This window comes from Mobula birostris, unplaced genomic scaffold (assembly GCF_030028105.1).
Source record: "Mobula birostris isolate sMobBir1 unplaced genomic scaffold, sMobBir1.hap1 scaffold_548, whole genome shotgun sequence".
Classification (NCBI taxonomy): Eukaryota; Metazoa; Chordata; class Chondrichthyes; order Myliobatiformes; family Myliobatidae; genus Mobula; species Mobula birostris.
Window position 1 is genome coordinate 20,136 of NW_027278277.1, and position 27,327 is coordinate 47,462.

The following is a 27,327-nucleotide window of genomic DNA, read 5'->3' on the forward strand; positions in this document are numbered from 1 at the left end:
TTCCCCCTCTCTCCTTCCCCTGAACCCTACACACCCCATCCCTCCATCCTCACCTCTCTCCTTCCCCTCAGCCCTACACACCCACCTCTCCATCCTCAGCCCTCTCCTTCCCCTGAACCCCTACACACCCACCATTACATCCTCACCTCTCTCCTTCCCCTCACCCCAACACACCCTCCCCTCCATCCTCACCTCTCTCGTTCCCTACAACCCTACACACCCACTCCTCCATCCTCACCTCTCTCCTTCCCCGCAGCCCAACACACCCACCCCTCATTCCTCACCTCTCTCCTGTCAACCCTACACACCCACCCCTCCATCCTCATCTTTCTCCTTCCCCTCAACCCTACACACCCACCCCTCCATCCTCGCCTCTCTCCTTCCCCTCAGCCCTACACACCCACCCCACCATCCCCCCTCTCTCCTTCCCCTCAGCCCTACACACCCACCCCTCCATCCTCACCTCTCTCCTTCCCCTTAGCCCTACACACCCACCCCTCCATCCTCACCTCTCTCCTTCCCCTCAGCCCTACACACCCAGCCCTCCATCCTCACCTCTCTCCTTCCCCTCAGCCCTACAAACCAATCCCTCCATCCCCTTCTCTCTCCTTCCCCTCAGCCTTACACACCAATCCCTCCAGCCTCAGCTCTCTCCTTCCCCTGAACCCCTACAAACCCACCCCTCCATCCTCACCTCCTTCCTGACAACCCTACACACCCTCCCCTCCATCCCCACCCTTCTCGTTCCCCTCACCCCAACACACCCACCACTCCATCCTCACCTCTCTCCTTCCCCTGGACCCTACACACCCACCCATCATTCCTCACATCTCTCCTGTCAACCCTATACATCCACCCCTCCATCCTCACCTCCTTCCTGCCAACCCTTCCTACGCACCCATCCATCCTCACCTCTCACATTCCCCTCAGCTCTACACACCCACCCCTCCATCCTCACCTCTCTCCTTCCCCTCAGCCCTACAAACCAATCCCTCCATCCTCAGCTCTCTCCTTCCCCTGAACCCCTACACACCCACCCCTCCATCCTCACCTCTCTCCTTCCCCTCAGCCCTACACACATACCCCTCCATCCTAAAATCGCTCCTTCCCCTCAACCCTACACACCCACCCCTCCATCCTCACCTCTCTCCTTCCCCTGAACCCACAACCACCACCCCTCGATCCTCAACTCTCTCCTTCCCCTGAACCCACAACCACCACCCCTCAATCCTCAACTCTCTCCTTCCCCTCAACCCTACACACCCACCCCTCCATCCTCACCTCTCTCCTTCCCCTCAGCCGTACACACATCCTTCTCCATCCTAAACTCGCTCCTTCCCCTCAACCCTACACACCCACCCCTCCATCCTCACCTCTCTCCTTCCCCTGAACCCACAACCACCACCCCTCCATCCTCAACTCTCTCCTTCCCCTCAACCCTACACACCAATCCCTCAATCCTCAGCTCTCCCCTTCCCCTTAACCCCTAAACACCCACCCTTCCATCCTCACCTCTCTCCTTCCCCTCAGCCCTACACACATCCCCCTCCATCCTCAACTCGCTATTTCACTTCAACCCTACACACCCTCCCCTCCATCTTCACCTCTCTCCTTCCCCTCAACCCTACACTCACCCCTCCATCCTCACCTCTCTCCTTCCCCTCCACCCTACACACCAGTGCCTCCATCCTCACCTCTGTCCTTCTCCTCAACCCTACACACCCACCCCTCCATCCTCACCTTTCTCCTTTGCCTCACCAGTACATACCCACCCCTCCATTATCACCTCTGTCCTTCCCGTCAATCATACACACCCACCCCTCCATCCTCACCTCTCTCCTTCCCCTTAACCCAACACCTTTACCACTCCATCCTCACCTCTCTTCTTCCTCTTAACCCAACACACCCTTCCCTTCATCCTCACCTCTCTCCTTCTCCTCAAATCCTCCACACCCACTCCTCCGTCCTCATCTTTCTCCTTCCCCTCAACTCTACACTCCCACCCCTCCACCCTCATCTCTCTCCTTCCCCTCTGCCCGACACACCCTCCCTTCCATCCTCACCTCTCTCTTTCCACTCAACCCTGCACACCCACCCCTGCATCCTCATCTCTCTCCTTCCCCTCACCCCTACACACCCACCCCTTCATCCTCACCTCTCTCCATCCGCTCAAGCCTACCGACCCACCCCTCCATCCTCACCTCTCTCATTCCCCGCACCGTACACACCCAGCCCTTCATCCTCACCTCTCTCCTTCCCTTCAACCCTACACACCCACCCCTCCATCCTCACCTCTCTCCTTCCCCTCAGCCCTACACACCCACCCCTCCATCCTCACCTCCTTCCTGACAACCCTACACACCCTCCCCTCCATCCCCACCCTTCTCGTTCCCCTCACCCCAACACACCCACCACTCCATCCTCACCTCTCTCCTTCCCCTGGACCCTGCACACCCACCCATCATTCCTCACCTCTCTCCTGTCAACCCTATACATCCACCCCTCCATCCTCACCTCCTTCCTGCCAACCCTTCCTACGCACCCAGCCATCCTCACCTCTCACATTCCCCTCAGCCCTACACACCCACCCCTCCATCCTCACCTCTCTCCTTCCCCTCAGCCCTACAAACCAATCCCTCCATCCTCAGCTCTCTCCTTCCCCTGAACCCCTACACACCCATCCTCTTCTCTCTCCTTCCCCTCAGCCCTACACACATCCCCCTCCATCCTAAACTCGCTCCTTCCCCTCAACCCTACACATCCACCCCTCCATCCTCACCTCTCTCCTTCCCCTGAACCCACAACCACCACCCCTCGATCCTCAACTCTCTCCTTCCCCTGAACCCACAACCACCACCCCTCAATCCTCAACTCTCTCCTTCCCCTCAACCCTACACACCCACCGCTCCATCCTCACCTCTCTCCTTCCCCTCAGCCCTACACACATCCCCCTCCATCCTCAACTCGCTATTTCACTTCAACCCTACACACCCTCCCCTCCATCCTCACCTCTCTCCTTCCCCTCAACCCTACACTCACCCCTCCATCCTCACCTCTCTCCTTCCCCTCCACCCTACACACCAGTGCCTCCATCCTCACCTCTGTCCTTCTCCTCAACCCTACACACCCACCCCTCCATCCTCACCTTTCTCCTTCGCCTCACCAGTACATACCCACCCCTCCATTATCACCTCTGTCCTTCCCGTCAATCATACACACCCACCCCTCCATCCTCACCTCTCTCCTTCCCCTTAACCCAACACCTCCACCACTCCATCCTCACCTCTCTTCTTCCCCTTAACCCAACACACCCTCCCCTTCATCCTCACCTCTCTCCATCCCCTCAACCCCTCCATACCCACTCCTCCATCCTCACCTCTCTCCTTCCCCTCACCCTACACACCCACCCCTCCATCCTCATCTCTCTCCTTCCCCTCACCCTACACACCCTCCCCTCCATCCCCACCCTTCTCGTTCCCCTCACCGCAACACACCCAGCCCTCCATCCTCACCTCTCTCCTTCCCTTCAACCCTACACACCCACCTCTCCATCCTCATCTTTCTCCTTCCCCTCAACCCTACACATCCACCCCTCCATTATCCCCCTCTGCTTCCCCTCAGCCCTACACACCCACTCCTCCATCCTCACCTCTCTCCTTCCCCTCAGCCCTACGCACCCACCCCTCCATCCTCACCTCTCTCCTTCCCCTCACCCCAACACACCCACCCCTCCATCCTCACCTTTCTTCTTCCCCTCAGCCCTACACACTCACCCTTCATTCCTCACCTCTCTCCTGTCAACCCGACACATCCACCCCTCCTTCCTCACCTCCTTCCTGTCAACCCTACACACCCACCCTCCATCCACACCTCTCTCCTTCCACTCAACCCTGCACACCCACCCCTGCATCCTCACCTCTCTCCTTCCCCTGAACCCACAACCACCACCCCTCCATCCTCAACTCTCTCCTTCCCCTCAACCCTACACACCCACCCCTCCATCCTCACCTCTCTCCTTCCCCTCAACCCTACACACCAATCCCTCCATCCTCAGCTCTCTCCTTCCCCTTAACCCCTAAACACCCACCCCTCCATCCTCACCTCTCTCCTTCCCCTCAGCCCTACACACATCCCCCTTCATCCTCAACTCGCTCCTTCACTTCAACCCTACACACCCTCCCCTCCATCCTCACCTCTCTCCTTCCCCTGAACCCACAACCACCACCCCTCCATCCTCACCTCTCTCCTTCCCCTGAACCCACAACCACCACCCCTCCATCTTCACCTCTCTCCTTCAACTCAACCCTGCACACCCACCCCTCCATCATCACCTCTCTCCATCCCCTCAACCCTACTGACCCACCCCTCCATCCTCACCTCTCTCCTTCCCCTGAGCCCTACAAACCCTCCCCTCCATCCTCAACCTTCTCGTTCCCCTGACCCCAACACAGCCACCCCTCCATCCTTACCTCTCTCCTTTCCCTCAACCCTACACACCCACCCCTCATTCCTCACCTCTCTCCTGTCAACCCTACACATCCACCCTCCACCCTCACCTCCTTCCTCTCAACCCTACACACCCACTCCTCCATCCTCACCTCTCTCCTTCCCCTCAACCCTACACACCCACCCCTCCTTCCTGTCGACCCTACACACCCACCCCTCCATCCTCACAATCTATCTCCTTTCCCTCAACCCTACACATGTACCCATCCAACCTCACCTCTCTCATTCCCCTCAGCCCTACACACCCACCCCTCCATCCTCACTTGTCTCCTTCCCCTCTACCCTACACACCCACCCGTCCAACCTCACCTCCCTCCTTCCCCTCAACCCTACACACCCAGCCCTCCATTCTCACCTCTGCCTTTCCCCTCAACCCTACACACCCTTCCCTCCATCCTCACCTCTATCCTACCCCTCAACCCTACACACCAATCCCTCCATCCTCACCTCTCTCCTTCCCCTCAACCTGCACACCCACCCCTCCATCCTCACAATCTATCTCCTTCCCCTCAAGCCTACGCACGCACCTATCCATCCTCACCTCTCTCATTCCCCTTAACCCAACATTCCTCACCTCTCTCCTGTCAACCCTACACATCCACCCCTCCATCCTCACCTCCTTCCTGACAACCCTAGACACCCTCCCGTCCATCCCCACCCTTCTCGTTCCCCTCACCCCAACACAACCACCACTCCATCCTCACCTCTCTCCTTCCCCTGGACCCTACACACCCACCCATCATTCCTCACCTCTCTCCTGTCAACCCTATACATCCACCCCTCCATCCTCACCTCCTTCCTGCCAACCCTTCCTACGCACCCATCCATCCTCACCTCTCACATTCCCCTCAGCCCTACACACCCACCCCTCCATCCTCACCTCTCTCCTTCCCCTCAGCCCTACAAACCAATCCCTCCATCCTCAGCTCTCTCCTTCCCCTGAACCCCTACACACCTACCCCTCCAACCTCACCTCTCTCCTTCCCCTCAGCCCTACACACATCCCCCTCCATCCTAAACTCGCTCCTTCCCCTCAACCCTACACACCCACCCCTCCATCCTCACCTCTCTCCTTCCCCTGAACCCACAACCACCACCCCTCGATCCTCAACTCTCTCCTTCCCCTGAACCCACAACCACCACCCCTCAATCCTCAACTCTCTCCTTCCCCTCAATCCTACACACCAATCCCTCCATCCTCAGCTCTCTCCTTCCCCTGAACCCCTACGCATCCACGCCTCCATCCTCACCTCTCTCCTTCCCCTCAGCCGTACACACATCCTTCTCCATCCTAAACTCGCTCCTTCCCCTCAACCCTACACACCCACCCCTCCATCCTCAACTCTCTCCTTCCCCTGAACCCACAACCACCACCCCTCCATCCTCAACTCTCTCTTTCCCCTCAACCCTACACACCAATCCCTCGATCCTCAGCTCTCCCCTTCCCCTTAACCCCTAAACACCCACCCCTCCATCCTCACCTCTCTCCTTCCCCTCAGCCCTACACACATCCCCCTCCATCCTCAACTTGCTATTTCACTTCAACCCTACACACCCTCCCCTCCATCCTCACCTCTCTCCTTCCCCTGAACCCACAACCACCACCCCTCCATCTTCACCTCTCTCCTTCCCCTCAACCCTACACTCACCCCTCCATCCTCACCTCTCTCCTTCCCCTCCACCCTACACACCAGTGCCTCCATCCTCACCTCTGTCCTTCTCCTCAACCCTACACACCCACCCCTCCATCCTCACCTTTCTCCTTCGCCTCACCAGTACATACCCACCCCTCCATTATCACCTCTGTCCTTCCCGTCAATCATACACACCCACCCCTCCATCCTCACCTCTCTCCTTCCCCTTAACCCAACACCTCCACCACTCCATCCTCACCTCTCTTCTTCCCCTTAACCCAACACACCCTCCCCTTCATCCTCACCTCTCTCCATCCCCTCAAATCCTCCACACCCACTCCTCCATCCTCATCTTTCTCCTTCCCCTCAACTCTACACTCCCACCCCTCCACCCTCATCTCTCTCCTTCCCCTCTGCCCGACACACTCTCCCTTCCATCCTCACCTCTCTCCTTCCACTCAACCCTGCACACCCACCCCTGCATCCTCATCTCTCTGCTTCCCCTCACCCCTACACACCCACTACTTCATCATCACCTCTCTCCATCCGCTCAAGCCTACCGACCCACCCCTCCATCCTCACCTCTCTCCTTCCCCTCACCGTACACACCCACCCCTTCATCCTCACCTCTCTCCTTCCCTTCAACCCTACACACCCACCCCTCCATCCTCACCTCTCTCCTTCCCCTCAGCCCTACGCACCCACCCCTCCATCCTGACTTCTCTCCTTCCCCTCACCCCAACAAACCCTCCCCTCCATCCCCTCCCTTCTCGTTCCCCTCACCCCAACACACCCACCCCTCCATCCTCACAATCTATCTCCATCCCCTAAACCCCTACACACCCACCCATCCATCCTCACCTCTCTCCTTCCCCTCAGCCCTACACACATCCCCTCCATCCCCCTCTCTCCTTCCCCTCAACCCTACACACCCCATCCCTCCATCCTCACCTCTCTCCTTCCCCTGAACACCTACACACCCACCCCTCCATCCTCCTCTCTCCTTCCCCTCAGCCCTACACACATCCCCTCCATCCCCCCTCTTTCCTTCCCCTCAGCCCTACACACCCGTCCCTCCATCCTTACCTCTCTCCTTCCCCTCCGCCCTACACACCCACCCTTCCATCCTCACCTCTCTCCTTCCCCCCACCCCTACAAACCCACTCCTCCATCCTCACCTCTCTGCTTCCCCTCAGCCCTACACACCCACCCCTCATTCCTCACCTCTCTCCTGTCAACCCTACACACCCACCCCTCCATCCTCACCTCTCTCCTTCCCCTCAACCCTACAGACCCACCACTCCATCCTCACAATCTATCTCCTTCCCCTCAACCATACACACGCACCCACCCATCCTACCTCTCTCATACCCCTCAGCCCTACACACCCACCCCTCCATCCTCACCTCTCTCCTTCCCCTGAACCCACAACCACCACCCCTCCATCCTCGCCTCTTCTTCCCCTTAACCCAACACACCCTCCCCTTCATCCTCACCTCTCTCCATTCCCTCAACCCCTCCACACCCACTCCTCTATCCTCATCTTTCTCCTTCCCCTCAACTCTACACTCCCACCCCTCCACCTTCATCTCTCTCCTTCCCCTCTGCCCGACACACCCTCCCTTCCATCCTCACCTCTCTCTTTCCACTCAACCCTGCACACCCACCCCTGCATCCTCACCTCTCTCCTTCCCCTCACCCTACACACCCTCCCCTCCATCCCCACCCTTCTCGTTCCCCTCACCCCAACACACCCACCCCTCCATCCTCACCTCTCTCCTTCCCTTCAACCCTACACACCCACCTCTCCATCCTCATCTTTTTCCTTCCCCTCAACCCTACACATCCACCCCTCCATTATCCCCCTCTCCTTCCCCTCAGCCCTACACACCCACTCCTCCACCCTCACCTCTCTCCTTCCCCTCAGCCCTACGCACCCACCCCTCCATCCTCACCTCTCTCTTTCCCCTCACCCCAACACACCCTCCCCTCCATCCCCACCCTTCTCGTTACCCTCACCCCAACACACCCACCCCTCCATCCTCACCTCTCTCCTTCCCCTCACCCCAACACACCCACCCCTCCATCCTCACCTCTCTCCTGTCCACCCTACACATCCACCCCTCCTTCCTCACCTCCTTCCTGTCAACCCTACACACCCACCCCTCCATCCTCACAATCAATCTCCTTCCCTTCAACCCTACACACCCTCCCCTCTATCCTCACCTATCTCCTTCCCCTCAGCCCTACACACATCCCCTCCTTCCCCCCTCTCTCCTTCCCCTCAGCCCTACACACCCCATCCCTCCATCCTCACCTCTCTCCTTCCGCTCAGCCCTACACACCCACCCCTCCATCCTCAGCCCTCTCCTTCCCCTGAACCCCTACCCATCCACCCCTCCATCCTCACCTCTCTCCTTCCCCTCAGCCCTATACACCCACCATTCCATCCTCACCTCTCTCCTTCCCCTCACCCCAACACACCCTCCCCTCCATCCTCACCTCTCTCCTTCCCTTCAACCCTACACACCCACCCCTCTATCCCCACCTATCTCCTTCCGCTCAGCCCTACACACATCCCCTCCTTCCCCCCTCTCTCCTTCCCCTCAGCCCTACACACCCCATCCCTCCATCCTCACCTCTCTCCTTCCGCTCAGCCCGACACACATCCCCTCCATCCCCCCTCTCTCCTTCCCCTCAGCCCTACACACCCCATCCCTCCATCCTCACCTCTCTCCTTCCGCTCAGCCCTACACACCCACCCCTCCATCCTCAGCCCTCTCCTTCCCCTGAACCCCTACACACCCACCCCTCCATCCTCACCTCTCTCCTTCCCCTCAGCCCTACACACATCCCCTCCATCCCCCCCTCTCCTTCCCCTCAGCCCTACACACCCCATCCCTCCATCCTTACCTCTCTCCTTCCCCTCAGCCCTATACACCCACCATTCCATCCTCACCTCTCTCCTTCCCCTCACCCCAACACACCCTCCCCTCCATCCTCACCTCTCTCCTTCCCTTCAACCCTACACACCCACCCCTCCATCCTCACCTATCTCCTTCCCCTCAGCCCTACACACATCCCCTCCTTCCCCCCATCTCCTTCCCCTCAGCCCTACACACCCCATCCCTCCATCCTCACCTCTCCTTCCCCTCAGCCCTACACACCCACCCCTCCATCCTCAGCCCTCTCCTTCCCCTGAACCCCTACACACCCACCCCTCCATCCTCACCTCTCTCCTTCCCCTCAGCCCTACACACATCCCCTCCATCCCCCCTCTCTCCTTCCCCTCAGCCCTACACACCCCATCCCTCCATCCTCACCTCTCTCCTTCCGCTCAGCCCTACACACCCACCCCTCCATCCTCAGCCCTCTCCTTCCCCTGAACCCCTACACACCCACCCCTCCATCCTCACCTCTCTCCTTCCCCTCAGCCCTACACACATCCCTTCCATCCCCCCCCTCTCCTTCCCCTCAGCCCTACACACCCCATCCCTCCATCCTTACCTCTCTCCTTCCCCTCAGCCCTATACACCCACCATTCCATCCTCACCTCTCTCCTTCCCCTCACCCCAACACACCCTCCCCTCCATCCTCACCTCTCTTCTTCCCTTCAACCCTACACACCCACCCCTCCATCCTCACCTATATCCTTCCCCTCAGCCCTACACACATCCCCTCCTTCCCCCCATCTCCTTCCCCTCAGCCCTACACACCCCATCCCTCCATCCTCACCTCTCCTTCCCCTCAGCCCTACACACCCACCCCTCCATCCTCAGCCCTCTCCTTCCTCTGAACCCCTACACACCCACCCCTCCATCCTCACCTCTCTCCTTCCCCTCAGCCCTACACACATCCCCTCCATCCCCCCTCTCTCCTTCCCCTCAGCCCTACACACCCCATCCCTCCATCCTTACCTCTCTCCTTCCCCTCAGCCCTACACACATCCCCTCCATCCCCCCTCTCTCCTTCCCCTCAGCCCTACACACCCCATCCCTCCATCCTTACCTCTCTCCTTCCCCTCAGCCCTACACACCCACCATTCCATCCTCAGCTCTCTCCTTCCCCTCACCCCAACACACCCTCCCCTCCATCCTCACCTCTCTCCTGTCAACCCTACACATCCACCCCTCCATCCTCACCTCCTTCCTGTCAACCCTACACACCCACCCCTCATTCCTCATTTCTCCCCTTCCCCTCAACCCTACACACCCACCACTCCATCCTCACAATCTATTTCCTTCCCCTCAGCCCTACACACCCACCCCTCCATCCTCAGCTCTCTCCTTCCCCTGAGCCTCTACACACCCACCCCTCCATCCTCAGCTCTCTCCTTCCCTACAACCCTACACACCCCCTTCTCCATCCTCACCTCTCTCCTTCCCCTCAGCCCTACACACCCACCCCTCATTCCTCACCTCTCTCCTGTCAACCCTACACATCCACCCCTCCATCCTCACCTCCTTCCTGTCAACCCTACACACCCACCCCTCATTCCTCACCTCTCTCCTTCCCCTCAACCCTACACACCCACCACTCCATCCTCACAATCTATCTCCTTCCCCTCAGCCCTACACACGCACCCACCCATCCTACCTCTCTCATTCCCCTCAGCCCTACACACCCACCCCTCCATCCTCAGCTCTCTCCTTCCCCTCAGCCCGACACACATCCGCTCCATCCTCAACTCGCTCCTTCCCCTCAACCCGACACACCCTCCCCTCCATCCTCAACTCTCTCCTTCCCCTGAACCCACAACAACCACCCCTCCATCCTCACCTCTCCCCTCCCCCTCAACCCTACAAACCCTCCCCTCCATCCTCACCTCTCTCCTTTCTCTGAACCCACAACCACCACCCCTCCATTCTCGCCTCTCTCCTTCCCCTCAACCCTACACACCCACCCCTCCATCCTCACCTCTCTCCTTCCCCTCAACCGTACACACCCACCCCTCCATCCTCACCTTTCTCCTTCGCCTCACCAGTACATACCCACCCCTCCATTATCACATCTGTCCTTCCCGTCAATCGTACACACCCACCCCTCCATCCTCACCTCTCTCCTTCCACTTAACCCAACACCTCCACCACTCCATCCTCACCTCTCTCCTTCCTTTAACCCAACACACCCTTCCCTTCATCCTCACCTCTCTCCTTCTCCTCAACCACTCCACACCCACTCTTCCATCCTCACCTTTCTCCTTCCCTTCAACTCTACACTCCCACCCCTCCACCCTCGTCTCTCTCCTTCCCCTCAGCCCTACACACATCCCCCTCCATCCTCAACTCGCTCCTTCCCCCAACCCTACACACCCTCCCCTCCATCCTCACCTCTCTCCTTTCCCTGAACCCACAACCACCACCCCTCCATCCTCGCCTCTCTCCTTCCCCTCAACCCTACACACCCACCCCTCCATCCTCACCTCTCTCCTTCCCCTCAACCCTACACACCCACCCCTCCATCCTCACCTCTCTCCTTCCCCTCAGCCCTACACACCCGCCCCTCCATCCTCACCTTTTTCCTTCGCCTCAGCCCTACACACTCACCCCTCATTCCTCACCTCCTTCCCCTCAACCCTACACACGCACCCACCCATCCTACCTCTCTCATTCCCCTCAACCCTACACACCCACCCCTCCATCCTCACCTTCCCCTCAGCCCTACACACCCCATCCCTCCATCCTTACCTCTCTCCTTCCCCTCAGCCCTACACATCCACCGTTCCATCCTCACCTCTCTCCTTCCCCTCACCCCAGCACACCCACCCCTCCATCCTCACCTTTCTTCTTCCCCTCAGCCCTACACACCCACCCCTCATTCCTCACCTCTCTCCTGTCAACCCTACACACCCACCCCTCCATCCTCACCTCTCTCCTTCCCCTCAACCCTACACACGCACCCACCCATCCTACCTCTCTCATTCCCCTCAGCCCTACACACCCACCCCTCCATCCTCAGCCCTCTCCTTCCCCTGAACCTCTACACACCCACCCCTCCATCCTCACCTCTCTCCTTCCCCTCAGCCCTACACACCCCATCCCTCCATCCTTACCTCTCTCCTTCTCCTCAGCCCTGCACACCCACCACTCATTCCTCACCTCTCTCCTGTCAACCCGACACATCCACCCCTCCTTCCTCACCTCCTTCCTGTCAACCCTACACACCCACCCCTCCATCCTCACCTCTCTCTTTCCCCTCAACCCTACACACCCACCACTCCATCCTCAGCTCTCTCCTTCCCCTCAGCCCTACACACATCCCCTCCATCCTTACCTCTCTCCTTCCCCTGATCCCACAACCACCCCTCCATCCTCACCTCTCCCCTTCCCCTCAACCCTACAAACCCTCCGCTCCATCCTCAACTCGCTCCTTCCCCTCAACCCTACACACCCTCCCCTCCATCCTCACCTCTCTCCTTCCCCTCAACCCTACACTCACCCCTCCATCCTCACCTCTCTCCTTCCCCTCCACCCTACACACCAGTGCCTCCATCCTCACCTCTGTCCTTCTCCTCAACCCTACACACCCACCCCTCCATCCTCACCTTTCTCCTTCGCCTCACCAGTACATACCCACCCCTCCATTATCACCTCTGTCCTTCCCGTCAATCGTACACACCCACCCCTCCATCCTCACCTCTCTCCTTCCCCTTAACCCAACACCTCCACCACTCCATCCACACCTCTCTCCTTCCTTTAACCCAACACACCCTTCCCTTCATCCTCACCTCTCTCCTTCTCCTCAACCACTCCACACCCACTCCTCCATCCTCATCTTTCTCCTTCCCCTCAACTCTACACTCCCACCCCTCCACCCTCTTCTCTCTCCTTCCCCTCCGCCCGACACACCCTCCCTTCCATCCTCACCCTCTCCTTCCACTCAACTCTGCACACCCACCCCTCCATCCTCATCTCTCTCCTTCCCCTCAGCCCTACACACCCTCCCCTCCATCCCCACCCTTCTCATTCCCCTCACCCCAACACACCCACCCCTCCATCCTCACCTCTCTCCTTACCCTTGACCCTACACACCCAACCCTCATTCCTCACCTCTCTCCTGTAAACCCTACACATCCACCCCTCCATCCTCACCTCCTTCCTGTCAACCCTACACACCCACCTCACCATCCTCACCTCTCTCCTTCCCCTCACCCGAACACACCCACCCCTCCATCCTCACCTTTCTTCTTCCCCTCAGCCCTACACACCCACCCCTCATTCCTCACCTCTGTCCTGTCAACCCTACACATCTACCCCTGCATCCTCACCTCCTTCCTGTCAACCCTATACACCCACCCCTCCATCCTCACCTCTCTACTTCCCCTCAACCCTACACACCCACCCCTCCTTCCTCACCTCCTTCCTGTCAACCCTACACACCCACCCCTCCATCCTCACAATCTATCTCCTTCCCCTCAACCCTACACACGCACAAACCCATCCTACCTCTCTCATTCCCCCATTCCCCTCAGCCCTACACACCCTCCCCTCCATCCTCACCTCTCTCCTTCCCCTGAACCCACAACCACCACCCCTCCATCCTCGCCTCTCTCCTTCCCCTCAACCCTACACACCCACCCCTCCATCCTCATCTTGCTCCTTCCCCTCAACCCTACACACCCTCCCCTCCATCCTCACCTCTCTCCTTCCCCTGAACCCACAACCACCACCCCTACATTCTCACCTCTCTCCTTCCCCTCAACCCTACACGCCCACCACTCCATCCGAATCTTTCTCCTTCCCTTCAACCTACACACCCACCCCTCCATCCTCACCTTTCTCCTTCGCCTCACCAGTACACACCCACCCGTCCAACCTCACCTCCCTCCTTCCCCTCAACCCTACACACCCAGCCCTCCAGTCTCACCTCTACCTTTCCCCTCACACCTACATACCCTCCCCTCCATCCTCACCACTCTCCTTCCCCTCAACCCTACACACCCTTCCCTCCATCCTCAACTCGCTCCTTCCCCTCACCCCAACAAACCCACCCCTCCATCCTCACCTCTCTCCTTCCCCTCAACTCTACACACCCACCCCTCCATCCTCATCTTTCTCCTTCCCCTCAACCCTACACACCCACCCCTCCATCCCCCCCTCTCTCCTTCTCCTCAGCCCTACACACCCACCCCTCCATCCTCACCTCTCTCCTTCCCCTCAGCCCTACACACATCCCCTCCTTCCCCCCATCTCCTTCCCCTCAGCCCTACACACCCCATCCCTCCATCCTCACCTCTCCTTCCCCTCAGCCCTACACACCCACCCCTCCATCCTCAGCCCTCTCCTTCCCCTGAACCCCTACACACCCACCCCTCCATCCTCACCTCTCTCCTTCCCCTCAGCCCTACACACATCCCCTCCATCCCCCCTCTCTCCTTCCCCTCAGCCCTACACACCCCATCCCTCCATCCTCACCTCTCTCCTTCCGCTCAGCCCTACACACCCACCCCTCCATCCTCAGCCCTCTCCTTCCCCTGAACCCCTACACACCCACCCCTCCATCCTCACCTCTCTCCTTCCCCTCAGCCCTACACACATCCCTTCCATCCCCCCCTCTCCTTCCCCTCAGCCCTACACACCCCATCCCTCCATCCTTACCTCTCTCCTTCCCCTCAACCCTATACACCCACCATTCCATCCTCACCTCTCTCCTTCCCCTCACCCCAACACACCCTCTCCTCCATCCTCACCTCTCTCCTTCCCTTCAACCCTACACACCCACCCCTCCATCCTCACCTATCTCCTTCCCCTCAGCCCTACACACATCCCCTCCTTCCCCCCATCTCCTTCCCCTCAGCCCTACACACCCCATCCCTCCATCCTCACCTCTCCTTCCCCTCAGCCCTACACACCCACCCCTCCATCCTCAGCCCTCTCCTTCCCCTGAACCCCTACACACCCACCCCTCCATCCTCACCTCTCTCCTTCCCCTCAGCCCTACACACATCCCCTCCATCCCCCCTCTCTCCTTCCCCTCAGCCCTACACACCCCATCCCTCCATCCTTACCTCTCTCCTTCCCCTCAGCCCTACACACCCACCATTCCATCCTCAGCTCTCTCCTTCCCCTCACCCCAACACACCCTCCCCTCCATCCTCACCTCTCTCCTGTCAACCCTACACATCCACCCCTCCATCCTCACCTCCTTCCTGTCAACCCTACACACCCTCCCCTCCATCCTCACCTCTCTCCTTTCTCTGAACCCACAACCACCACCCCTCCATCCTCAGCTCTCTCCTTCCCTACAACCCTACACACCCACTCCTCCATCCTCACCTCTCTCCTTCCCCTCAGCCCTACACACCCACCCCTCATTCCTCACCTCTCTCCTGTCAACCCTACACATCCACCCCTCCATCCTCACTTCCTTCCTGTCAACCCTACACACCCACCCCTCATTCCTCACCTCTCTCCTTCCCCTCAACCCTACACACCCACCACTCCATCCTCACAATCTATCTCCTTCCCCTCAGCCCTACACACGCACCCACCTATCCTACCTCTCTCATTCCCCTCAGCCCTACACACCCACCCCTCCATCCTCACCTCTCTCCTTCCCCTCAACCCTACACACCCTCCCCTCCATCCTCACCTCTCTCCTTCCCCTGAACCCACAACCACCACCCCTCCATCCTCACCTCTCTCCTTCCCTTCACCTCAACAAACCCACCCCTCCATCCTCACCTCTCTCCTTCCCCTCAACTCTACACACCCACCCCTCCATCCTCATCTTTCTCCTTCCCCTCAACCCTACACACATCCCCCTCCATCCTCAACTCACTTCCTCACCTCAACCCTACACACCCTCCCCTCCATCCTCACCTCTCCATACACACCCTTCCCGACATCCTCACCTCTATCCTACCCCTCAACCCTACACACCAGTCCCTCCATCCTCAGCTCTCTCCTTCCCCTGAACCCCGACACACCCACCCCTCCATCCTCACCTCTCTCCTTCCCCTCAACCCTACGCACCCACCCTCCATCCACCCCTCTCTCCTTCCCATCAGCCCTACACACCCACCCCTCCATCCTCACCTCTCTCCTTCTCCTCAACCCTACACACCCACCCCTCCATCCTCACCTTTCTCCTTCGCCTCACCAGTACATACCCACCTCTCCATTATCACCTCTGTCCTTTCTGTCAATCATACACTCCCACCCCTCCATCCTCACCTCTGTCCTTCCCCTTAACCCAACATCTCCACCACTCCATCCTCACCTCTCTCCTTCCCCTTATCCCAACACACCCTCCCCTTCATCCTCACCTCTCTCCTTCCCCTCAACCCCTCCACACCCACTCCTCCATCCTCATCTTTCTCCTTCCCCTCAACTCTACACTCCCACCTCTCCACCCTCATCTCTCTCCTTCCCCTCTGCCCGACACACCCTCCCTTCCATCCTCACCTCTCTCCTTCCACTGAACCCTGCACACCCACCCCTGCATCCTCACCTCTCCCCTTTCCCTCAACCCTACACACCCACCCCTCCATCCTCATCTCTCTCCTTCCCCTCACCCCTACACACCCACCCCTCTATCCTCACCTCTCTCCTTCCCCTCACCCCTACACACCCACCCCTCTATCCTCACCTCTTTCCTTCCCCTCAACCCTACACACCCACCCCTCCATCCTCACCTCTCTCTATCCGCTCAACCCCTACACACCCACCCCTCCATCCTCGCCTCTCTCCTTCCCTCTCACACCTACACATCCTCCCCTCCGTCCTCACCTCTCCCTCGCAACCCTACACACCCACCAGTCATGCTGTCCTCTGTCCCCCTTCGCCCACCCTGCTCACTATCTCTAATTTATTGCATTGCACTCCTCACTGGCGTCTCCTCACCTCCTTCGTCTTTCCCACCTCCTCTGTCCCTCCTTATTCCCTCCTCCTATTTTGCATCTATTTCCTCACCTACATGTCTGCTTCCTCTCCCTCCTTGCCTCTCTCTCGACTCTGACCCTCCGTCGCCGTGGCGCTCTGTTTACCGAGGGTTTAGATGTAAAAGCCTTCCCGTGGATTGAAGCTCCATAATCACCACTTGTGGAAGAGGGGGAGAGAGAGGGAATGAGTTGACGGAAGACAGAGCAATTCCCATTCCCCACCCCTCTTCCCCATTTCCCCTTTCTTCTTCCGCTCCTGCCCTGCTCTCTCCCTATCCCTCCTCAGTTACAAGGCCTCCCCACTCTCCCCGTTTGCCTGTGCTTCCTGCTGAAGACTTGGCTGGGAATGCTCCGGTGGAGTTGCCCTGAACCACTCTGAGCTTGGGTCGGAAGCTCATTGTTTGGAGTTTGGCAGGACATGCTGAGGTTAAACACAGGGAGGTCCTGTTTTGATCGGAAACTGTGGGTTGTGGTATGTTCCTTATGTTGACAGAACAGAACAGTCCTGAGCACACAGCACATTCCTCAAATTCTCGCCTCAGTGCCAGGGCTCAACCCTCCCCATTCCCCAGCACCCTCAAAATCTTATCTTTTCTGCAGCTCCACTCCCTTTCCTGCACCCCTCTTTGATCCGCTCTACAGCCCCTACACCCCTCCTGTCTCCGTGACCCACTCTCCAGCCCCTACACCCCTCCTGTCCCTGACCCACTCTCCAGCCCCTACACCCCTCCTGTCCCTGACCCACTCTCCAGCCCCTACACCCCTCCTGTCTCTGACCCACTCTCCAGCCCCTACACCCCTCCTGTCTCTGACCCACCCTCCAGACCCTACAACCCTCCTGTATCTGACCCACCCTCCAGACCCTACAACCCTCCTGTATCTGACCCACTGTCCAGCCCCTACACCCCTCCTGTCCCTGACCCACTCTCCAGCCCCTACACCCCTCCTGTCTCTGACCCACCCTCCAGACCCTACAACCCTCCTGTATCTGACCCACTCTCCAGCCCCTACACCCCTCCTGTCCCTGACCCACTCTCCAGCCCCTACACCCCTCCTGTCCCTGACCCACTCTCCAGCCCCTACACCCCTCCTGTCTCTGACCCACTCTACAGCCCCTACACCCCTCCTGTCTCCGTGACCCACTCTCCAGCCCCTACACCCCTCCTGTCCCTGACCCACTCTCCAGCCCCTACACCCCTCCTGTCCCTGACCCACTCTCCAGCCCCTACACCCCTCCTGTCTCTGACCCACTCTCCAGACCCTACACCCCTCCTGTCTCTGACCCACTCTACAGCCCCTACACCCCTCCTGTCTCCGTGACCCACTCTCCAGCCCCTACACCCCTCCTGTCTCTGACCCACTCTCCAGTCCCTACACCCCTCCTGTCTCTGACCCACTCTCCAGCCCCTACACCCCTCCTGTCTCTGACCCACTCTCCAGACCCTACACCCCTCCTGTATCTGACCCACTCTCCAGCCCCTACAGCCCTCCTGTCTCTGACCCACTCTCCAGCCCCTACACCCCTCCTGTCTCTGTGACCCACTCTCCAGACCCTACACCCCTCCTGTCTCTGACCCACTCTCTGGCCCCTACACCCCCCCGTCTCTGACCTACTCTCCAGACCCTACACCCCCCTGTCTCTGTGACCCACTCTCCAGCCCCTACACCCCTCCTGTCTCTCTGACCCACTCTCCAGCCCCTACACTCCTCCTGTGTGAAACCTCTCCTCTCCCTCCTCAGGTCGGGTGTGTGAAACCTCTCCTGTCCCTCCTCAGGTCGGGTGTGTGCAACCTCTCCTGTCCCTCCTCAGGTCGTATGTGTGCAACCTCTCCTGTCCCTCCTCAGGTCGGGTGTGTGAAACCTCTCCTGTCCCTCCTCAGGTCGTATGTGTTCCGGTGCCAGACTCAGGAAATGAAGGAGCGTGGCGGGACGCAAACTAGCGGCATTGACTTTTTCGTCACCCAGGAGAGGGTCATCTTCCTTGACACACAGGTGGGATGAGGAGGTCTACAACTGTGTGGGGACATTCTGCACCCTCACTCTCACCCCACCCACAGTCCCCTCTCTCTTAACAATCTCCTTTGTTCCCTGTCTCCCCTATCCTCCTCTTTCCTCTCCCCTCCTACCCAGCCCTATCCCTCTCTCCTCCTACCCAGCCCTATCCCTCTCTCCTCCTACCCTCCCCTTCTCTCTCTCCTCCTCCCCTTCCCTCTCTCCTCCTCCCCTTCCCTCTCTCCTCCTCCCCTTCCCTCTCTCCTCCTCCCCTTCCCTCTCTCCTCCTCCCCTTCCCTCTCTCCTCCTACCCAGCCCTATCCCTCTCTCCTCCTACCCAGCCCTATCCCTCTCTCCTCCTACCCAGCCCTATCCCTCTCTCCTCCTCCCCTCCCCTTCCCTCTCTCCTCCTCCCCTCTCTCCTCCTCCCCTCCCCTCTCTCCTCCTCCCCTCCCCTCTCTCCTCCTCCCCTCCCCTCCCTCCTCCTCCCCTCCCCCTCTCTCCCCCTCCCCTCCCCTCCTTCCCCTCCCCTCCCCTCCTTCCCCTCCCCTCCCCTCCTTCCCCTCCCCTCCCCTCTCTCCCCTCCCCTCCCCTCTCTCCCCTCCCCTCCCCTCTCTTCCTCCCCTCCCCTCCCCTCTCTCCTCCTCCCCTCCCCTCCCCTCTCTCCTCCTCCCCTCCCCTCCCCTCTCTCCTCCTCCCCTCCCCTCCCCTCTCTCCTCCTCCCCTCCCCTCCCCTCTCTCCTCCTCCCCTCCCCTCCCCTCTCTCCTCCTCCCCTCCCCTCCCCTCTCTCCTCCTCCCCTCCCCTCCCCTCTCTCCTCCTCCCCTCCCCTCCCCTCTCTCCTCCTCCCCTCCCCTCCCCTCTCTCCTCCTCCCCTCCCCTCCCCTCTCTCCTCCTCCCCTCCCCTCCCCTCTCTCCTCCTCCCCTCCCCTCCCTCCCCCTCCCCTCCCCTCTCTCCCCCTCCCCTCCCCTCTCTCCCCTCCCCTCCCCTCTCTCCCCTCCCCTCCCCTCTCTCCTCCTCCCCTCCCCTCCCCTCTCTCCTCCTCCCCTCTCTCCTCCTACCCAGCCCCTTCTGTCCACAGTGTCCCGATTTCCACCCTCTTTCCCCTAACTCTGACCCTTGGTCTCCACTACCCCTCCTTCTCCCTATTCTCTTACCCCCCCCAGACCCCCCTCTCCCTCTGCAATAGGATGTGGAAACAGGGACTGGTCACTGGCTGCTCCTGGGAGTGTGTGCAGTGTGGGAGGGCATCATGAGACTGCCGTTAATCTTGAGTGTCTTTTGTCCCCCTCCCACAGCCCATCCTGAGCCCAGCCGTACTCGACCATCTCATCAACAATGATCGCAAGTTACCGCCCGAATACAGCCTGCCACACACCTACGTAGAGATGCAGGTAGGGAGTATCACCGTCCACGAGGTCTAGACCCCTTCTGGACCATGACTCCCCACCCGTTTCCCCCTTCCCTTATCTGCACCTTGTGCTTCTCCATCTCACCACTTCTGAAACCTGTCTGCTCGCCTTGTCCGACCCTCACTGTCTGCTCCCCTTGTCCGACCCTCACTGTCTGCTCGCCTTGTCCGACCCTCACTGTCTGCTCGCCTTGTCCGACCCTCACTGTCTGCTCCCCTTGTCCGACCCTCACTGTCTGCTCGCCTTGTCCGACCCTGTCTGTCTGCTCGCCTTGTCCGACCCTCCCTGTCTGCTCCCCTTGTCCGACCCTCCCTGTCTGCTCCCCTTGTCCGACCCTGTCTGTCTGCTCCCCTTGTCCGACCCTGTCTGTCTGCTCCCCTTGTCCGACCCACACTGTCTGCTCGCCTTGTCCGACCCTCCCTGTCTGCTCGCCTTGTCCGACCCTGTCTGTCTGCTCCCCTTGTCCGACCCACACTGTCTGCTCGCCTTGTCCGACCCTCCCTGTCTGCTCCCCTTGCCTGACCCTCCCTGTCTGCTCCCCTTGTCTGTCCATCTGACCCCCACCATCTGTTCCTCCATCTCCCTGTCTCTCACTGCTCCCCTCATCGCCCCATCTCTGACCCTCACTATCTGTTCCCCATTTCCCTTTCTCTGTCTCTCACTATCTTCTTCCCTCATTCAAAGTTCAGAGTAAATTTATTATCAAAATACTTACATCACCATATACCCTGAGATTCATTTTCTTGAGGGCATTTTCAATAAATCTGTGGAATAATAACCGTACAGAATGAATGAAAAACCACCCAACTTCAGCGCTCAACCAAAGTGCAGAAGGCAATAACCCTTGTAAATTCAGAAAGAAGGAAATAATAATAATAAATAAACAGCAATAAATAACGTGAAATTGAGATGAAGGATCCTTGAAATGAGTCCATAAGTTGTGGGAATATTTCAGAGATGGGACAAGAGAAGTTGTGTGAAGTTATCCCCTTTGATTCAAGAGCTTGATGAGGGGTAATAACTGTTCCTGACCCTGGTGGTGTGAGTCCTGAGGCTCTCGTACTTCTTCCTGATGGCAAGAGTGAGAAGAGAGCATGTCGTGTGTGGTGGGAGTCCCTGATGATGGATGCTGCTTTCCCGCGACAGCGTTTCATGTAGATGTGCTCAGTGGTGGGGAGGCTTTACCCGTGATGGATGGGACTGTATCCACTATCTTTTATAGGATTTTCCGTTCAAGGGGCTTGGTATTTTCATACCAGGCTGTGATGCAGTCAGTCAGTATACTCTCCACCACACATCTACAGGAGTTTGTCAAAGTTTTAGATGTCTTCGCAAACTTCTAAGGAAGTAGAGGTGGTGCTGTGCTTTCTTCATCATTGTATTTAAGTGCTGGGCCCAGGACAGGTCCTCCAAAATAATACTATTGAGCAACTTAAAGTTGCTATAACCCTCTTCACCTCTAATCCTCTGATGAGGACTGCCTCATAGTCATCATAGTTTCCTTCTCCTGAAGTCAGTAGTTAGCTCCTTGGTCTTGCTGACATGGAGAGAGAGATTTGTTGTGGCATGACACCGCCAGATTTTCCATCTCCCTCCTATCTGCTGATTCGTCAAGTGTAAAGTGAGTAGAGCAGGGGGCTAAGCATAGCCTTGTGATGCACCTATGCTGATGGAGATCATGGAGGAGATGTTGTTGCTAATCTGACCTGACTGGGTCTGCACTGTGAGGAAATTGAGGATCCAATGGTACAAAGAGGTAATGAGGTCATCGTCTTGAATCTTATTGATTAGTTCTGAGGGGATGCTGGAATTGAATGCTGAGCTGTAGTTAATAAAGAGCATTCTGATGTATACATCTTTGCTGTCCACATGTTCCAGTGTTGAATGAAGAGCCAGTGAGATGGCATTTGCTCTGATAGGCAAATTGGAGCAGATCTAAGGCGGTTCTCAGGCTGGAGTTGCTGTGTTTCCTCTCAAAGCACCTCATCACTGTGGCTGTAAATGCTTCTTGCTAATAGTTACTGAGGCAGATCACTCCACCGGAATCAGCTGGGTACCTCAGGCTGCCAAAGTGCAAGGTTAAAGATCTTAGTGAATAATCCAGCCAGTTTATCAGCACAGGTCTTCAGTATTTGCCCAGGTACCCTGTCTGGACCAGATGCTTTTCGTGGTTCATCCTCTGGAAGGCTGCACATTCGCCCCAGAGACTGAAATCACTGGATCATCGGGAGGTGTGGGTGTCCATGATGGTTCTTCCATGTTTTGATAGTTAAAGTGAGATCATCTGGAAGAAAAGCCCTGTTGTCGGCTATGTCATTTGATTTAACTTTATAAAAGATGATAGTATTCAAGCCCTGCCACCACTGTCAAGCAAATCTTCTTGTAACTTTCTTGGTCACTAGACTTGAATGCCTCTTGATCTGGTTTTCAGCAGACTGTGAATCTCCTGGTTCATCCAGGGTTTCTGATCAGAGATACACTTCTCTACGACTGTTCTAATAAAGTCTGTTAAAACCATGGTGTATTCATTCAGATCCACAGAAGAGTCCTTGAGCATGGCCCAGTCTACTGACTGAAAGCCGCTTTTCTGCCTCCTGTGATAACTCCTTTGTTTTTTCAGTTTTTGCCTGTATGCAGGTAGGAGAAGGACAGCCAAGTAATCCAATTTACCAAAATGCGGTCTGGGCAAGGAATGGTAGATATTATTTATGTGCTCCTCCGGTTCTGTCGGCAGTGTTAGTCTAGGGAAGACAGTCCCTGGCCCTGCCAAACGTGTGAAATCTGAGGTCCAAAACCTCTTGTTTGTGTGGATGCTGTGTGATGTGTAACCCCCGTTACAAATCAGTACCACAAAATAACAGACAGAACACCACATGCAATTAAATGATTTAGCTTTATAATTCTTAATTTGACTAAAGGGTTAGTGAAGTAAAACAAAAAGAAAAGGGCCCATTTTAATGAAACAGTCTAATGTGCACATTGGAGCTCACAGTTTCCCTTCCACTGGTCCCCCATCGATTTCACCGGGCTTTGTCAATTCCCAGCCCCACTCAAATCCTCTCCTTTCTGGTGTCTATGACCTCTCGTTCTGGCATCTTCTCTCTTCATCTTCTGCCGAGCGGTAGACCCAGATCCCCTTGGTCTCAGACCACAACAAGAAAATATGATGACAGAATGTAGTATTAATGGTAAGGCTCTTGGCAGTGTGGAGGATCAGAGGGATCTTGGGGTCCAAGTCCATAGGACACCCAAAGCTGCTACGCAGGTTGACTCTGTGGTTATGAAGGCATACAGTGCATTGGCCTTCATCAATCGGCTGATTGAGTTTAGGAGCCGAGAGGTGATGTTGCAGCTACAGTTGAAGTCAGAAGTTTACATACACCTTAGCCAAATACATTTAAACTCAGTTTTTCACAATTCCTGACATTTAATCCTAGAAAACATTCTCTGTCTTAGGCCAGTTAGGATTACTACTTTATTTTAAGAATGTGAAATGTCAGAATAATAGTAGAAAGAATGATTTATTTCAGCTTTTATTTCTTTCTCACTTTCCCAGTGGGTCAGAAGTTTACATACACTTTGTTACTATTTGGTAGCATTGCCTTTAAATTGTTTAACTTGGGTCAAACGTTTTGGGTTGCCTTCCACAAGCTTCTCACAGTAAGTTGCTGGAATTTTGTTCCATTCCTCCAGACAGATCTGGTGTAACTGAGTCAGGTTTGTAGGCCTCTTTGGTCGCACATGCTTTTTCAGTTCTGCCCACAAATTTTCTATCGGATTGAGGTCAGGAAATGATGTCAAGTCTGGTTCATCCTTGGGAGCAATTTCCAAATGCCTGAAGGTACCAGGTTCATCTGTACAAACAGTGGTACGCAAGTATAAACACCATGGGACCACACAGCTGTCATACTGCTCAGGAAGGAGACGCATTCTGTCTCCTAGAGGTGAACGTACTTCGGCACGCAAAGTGCAAATCAATCCCAGAACAACAGCAAAGGAGCTTGTGAAGATGCTGGAGGAAACAGGTAGACAAGTATCTATATCCACAGTAAAACGAGTCCTATATCGACATAACCTGAAAGGCTGCTCAGCAAGGAAGAAGCCACTGCTCCAAAACCGCCATAAAAAAGCCAGACTACAGTTTGCAAGTGCACATGGAGACTAAAATCTTACTTTTTGGAGAAATGTTCTCTGGTCTGATGAAACAAAAATTGAACTGTTTGATCATCGTTATGTTTGGAGGAAAAAGGGTGAGGCTTGCAAGCTGAAGAACACCATTAGAACTGTGAAGCATGGGGGTGGCAGCATCATGTTGTGGGGGTGCTTTGCTGCAGGAGGGACTGGTGCACTTCACAAAATAGATGGCATCATGAGGAAGGAAAATCATGTGGATATATTGAAGCAACATCTCAAGACATCAGCCTGGAAGTTAAAGCTCGGTCGCAAATGGACAATGACCCCAAGCATACCTCCAAAGTTGTGGCAAAATTGCTTAAGAACAACAAAGTCAAGGTATTGGAGTGGCCATCACAAAGCCCTGACCTCAATCCAATAGAAAATTTGTGGGCAGGACTTAAAAAGGAGGCCTACAAACCTGATTCAGTTACACCAGTTCTGTCTGGAGGAATGGAACAAAATTACTGTGAGAAGCTTGTGGAAGGCCACCCAAAACGTTTGACCCAACTTAAAGAAGTTAAAGGCAATGCTACCAAATACTAACAAAGTGTATGTAAACTTCTGACCCACTGGGAAAGTGATGAAAGAAATAAAAGCTGAAATAAATCATTCTCTCTACTATTATTCTGACATTTCACATTCTTAAAATAAAGTAGTGATCCTAACTGACCGAAGACAGGGAATGTTTTCTAGGATTAAATGTCAGGAATTGTGATAAACTGAGTTTAAACGTATTTGGCTAAGGTGTTTGTAAACTTCTGACTCCAACTGTATTTACAACTATTTGAACAGCCCACAGAATGTCATCGTGGTAACTGGCACCATCATGATGTGAATGTCCATTGTCTTTCTATTTCCCCCTTCTCTCATTCTCACTGTTTGCTCTCCCATTTCTAACCCTCACCTGCCCTCTAGTCTCCCCATCTCTCACCCCTTGACCACCCCTCCCATTTCTGACCCTCACTGTTTGCTCCCCCATCTCTCCGTCTCTCACCTCCATCGTCTGTTTCTCCCACAGTCACTGCAGTTGGCTGCCTTCCTGTTCACGGTCTGTCACGCTGTCATCATAGTCCAGGACTGGTTCACCGACATTAACCTCTACAGGTAGGACCTTCCCTCACCCTCACTGCCACCCAGACCCCTCCCCCACTGCCCTGTCCCCTCCCTCACTGACCCACGCTCCCTGAACCCTTCCTCACAAACTGCCACAGCCTGGCTCCACCATCACCGACACCCGCACACTGACCCGTCCCTCACTGACATCCACTCCGTCTCCACTCTGATGACCCTCACTGGCCCCTGCACTCTGAACCCACCTGATCACACCCTACTGTCCCACCCAACCACACTGTCAAAATTTGGGTTTAATGGTGAGCATTTTCGGTTGTTATATGGAGCTTTGGGGTGAGAGTTTAGGGTCAGTGTTTGGGGTTTGAGGTGAGTGGGAGTCAGTGTTTGTGGTTTGAGGTGAGTGGGTTCAGTGTTTGAGGTTTGAGGTGAGTGGGGGGTCAGTATTTGAGGTTTGAGGTGAGTGGGGTCAGTGTTTGGGGTGAGTGGGTATCAGTGTTTGGTTTGAGGTGAGTGGGGTCAGTGTTTGATGTTTGAGGTGAGTGGGGGTCACTGTTTGAGGTTTGAGGTGAGTGGGGGTCAGTGTTTAAGGTGAGTGGGGGTCAGTGTTTGATGTTTGAGGTGAGTGGGGGTCACTGAGGTTTGAGGTGAGTGGTGGTCAGTGTTTGAGGTGAGTGGGGGGGTCAGTGTTTGAGGTGAGTGGGGGTCAGTGTTTGTTGTTTGAGGTGAGTGGAGTCAGTGTTTGATGTTTGAGGTGAGTGGAGATCAGTGTTTGATGTTTGAGGTGACGGGGTCAGTGTTTGAGGTGAGTGGGGTCAGTGTTTGGGGTGAGTGGGTATCAGTATTTGGTTTGAGGTGAGTGTTGGTCAGTGTTTGAGGTTTGAGGTGAGTGGGGGTCAGTGTTTGGGGTTTGAAGAGAGTGTTGTCAGTGTTTGAGGTGAGTGGGGGTCAGTGTTTGAGGTGAGTGGGGTCAGTGAGGTGAGTGGGTATCAGTGTTTGTGGTTTGAGGTGAGTGGGGTCAGTGTTTGATATGACTAGGGGTCAGTGTTTGAGGTTTGAGGTGAGTGGGGGTCAGTGTTTAAGGTGAGTGGGGTTCAGTGTTTGTGGTTTGAGGTGAGTGGGAGGTCCCTGATTGAGGTAAGTGGGGGTCAGTGTCTGTGGTTTGAGGTGAGTGGGGGTCAGTGAGGTTTGAGGTGAGTGGGGGGGTCAGTGTTTGACGTGAGTGGGGGTCACTGATTGCGGTTTGAGGTGAGTGGGTTCAGTGTTTTGGTTGGAGGTGAGTTAGGGTCAGTGTTTGTGGTTTGAGGTGAGTGGGGTTCAGTGTATGAGGTGAGTGGGGGTCAGTGTCTGTGGTTTGAGGTGAGTGGCAATCAGTGTTTGGGGTTTGAGGGGAGTGGGGTCAGTGTTTGGGGTTTGGGGTGAGTGGGTTCAGTGTTTGGGGTTGGAGGTGAGTGGGGTCAGTGTTTGGTTGGAGGTGAGTGGGAGTCAGTGTTTGAGGTTTCAGGTGAGTGTTGGTCAGTGTTTGAGGTTTGAGGTGAGTGGGGATCAGTGTTTGGGGTTTGAAAAGAGTGTTGTCAGTGTTTGAGGTCAGTGGGGTTTAGTGTTTGAGGTGACTGGGGAGTCAGTGTTTGAGGTGACTGGGGGTCAGTGTTTGAGG

The 27,327-nt window shown here is 56.4% G+C and overlaps 1 protein-coding gene across 1 annotated transcript; it reads left to right on the forward strand.

Moving 5' to 3' along the window:
• Window positions 1-17,591: 17,591 nt before the first annotated feature.
• Window positions 17,592-25,725, forward strand: LOC140193371 (nonsense-mediated mRNA decay factor SMG9-like). The gene is made up of 3 exons (XM_072250703.1): window positions 17,592-19,014; window positions 20,313-20,408; window positions 25,621-25,725. Exons 1-3 carry the CDS (start codon window positions 18,838-18,840, stop codon window positions 25,708-25,710), a joined length of 363 nt encoding a protein of 120 aa, XP_072106804.1. The 5' UTR covers window positions 17,592-18,837; the 3' UTR covers window positions 25,711-25,725.
• The last annotated feature ends 1,602 nt before the right edge of the window (window positions 25,726-27,327 follow it).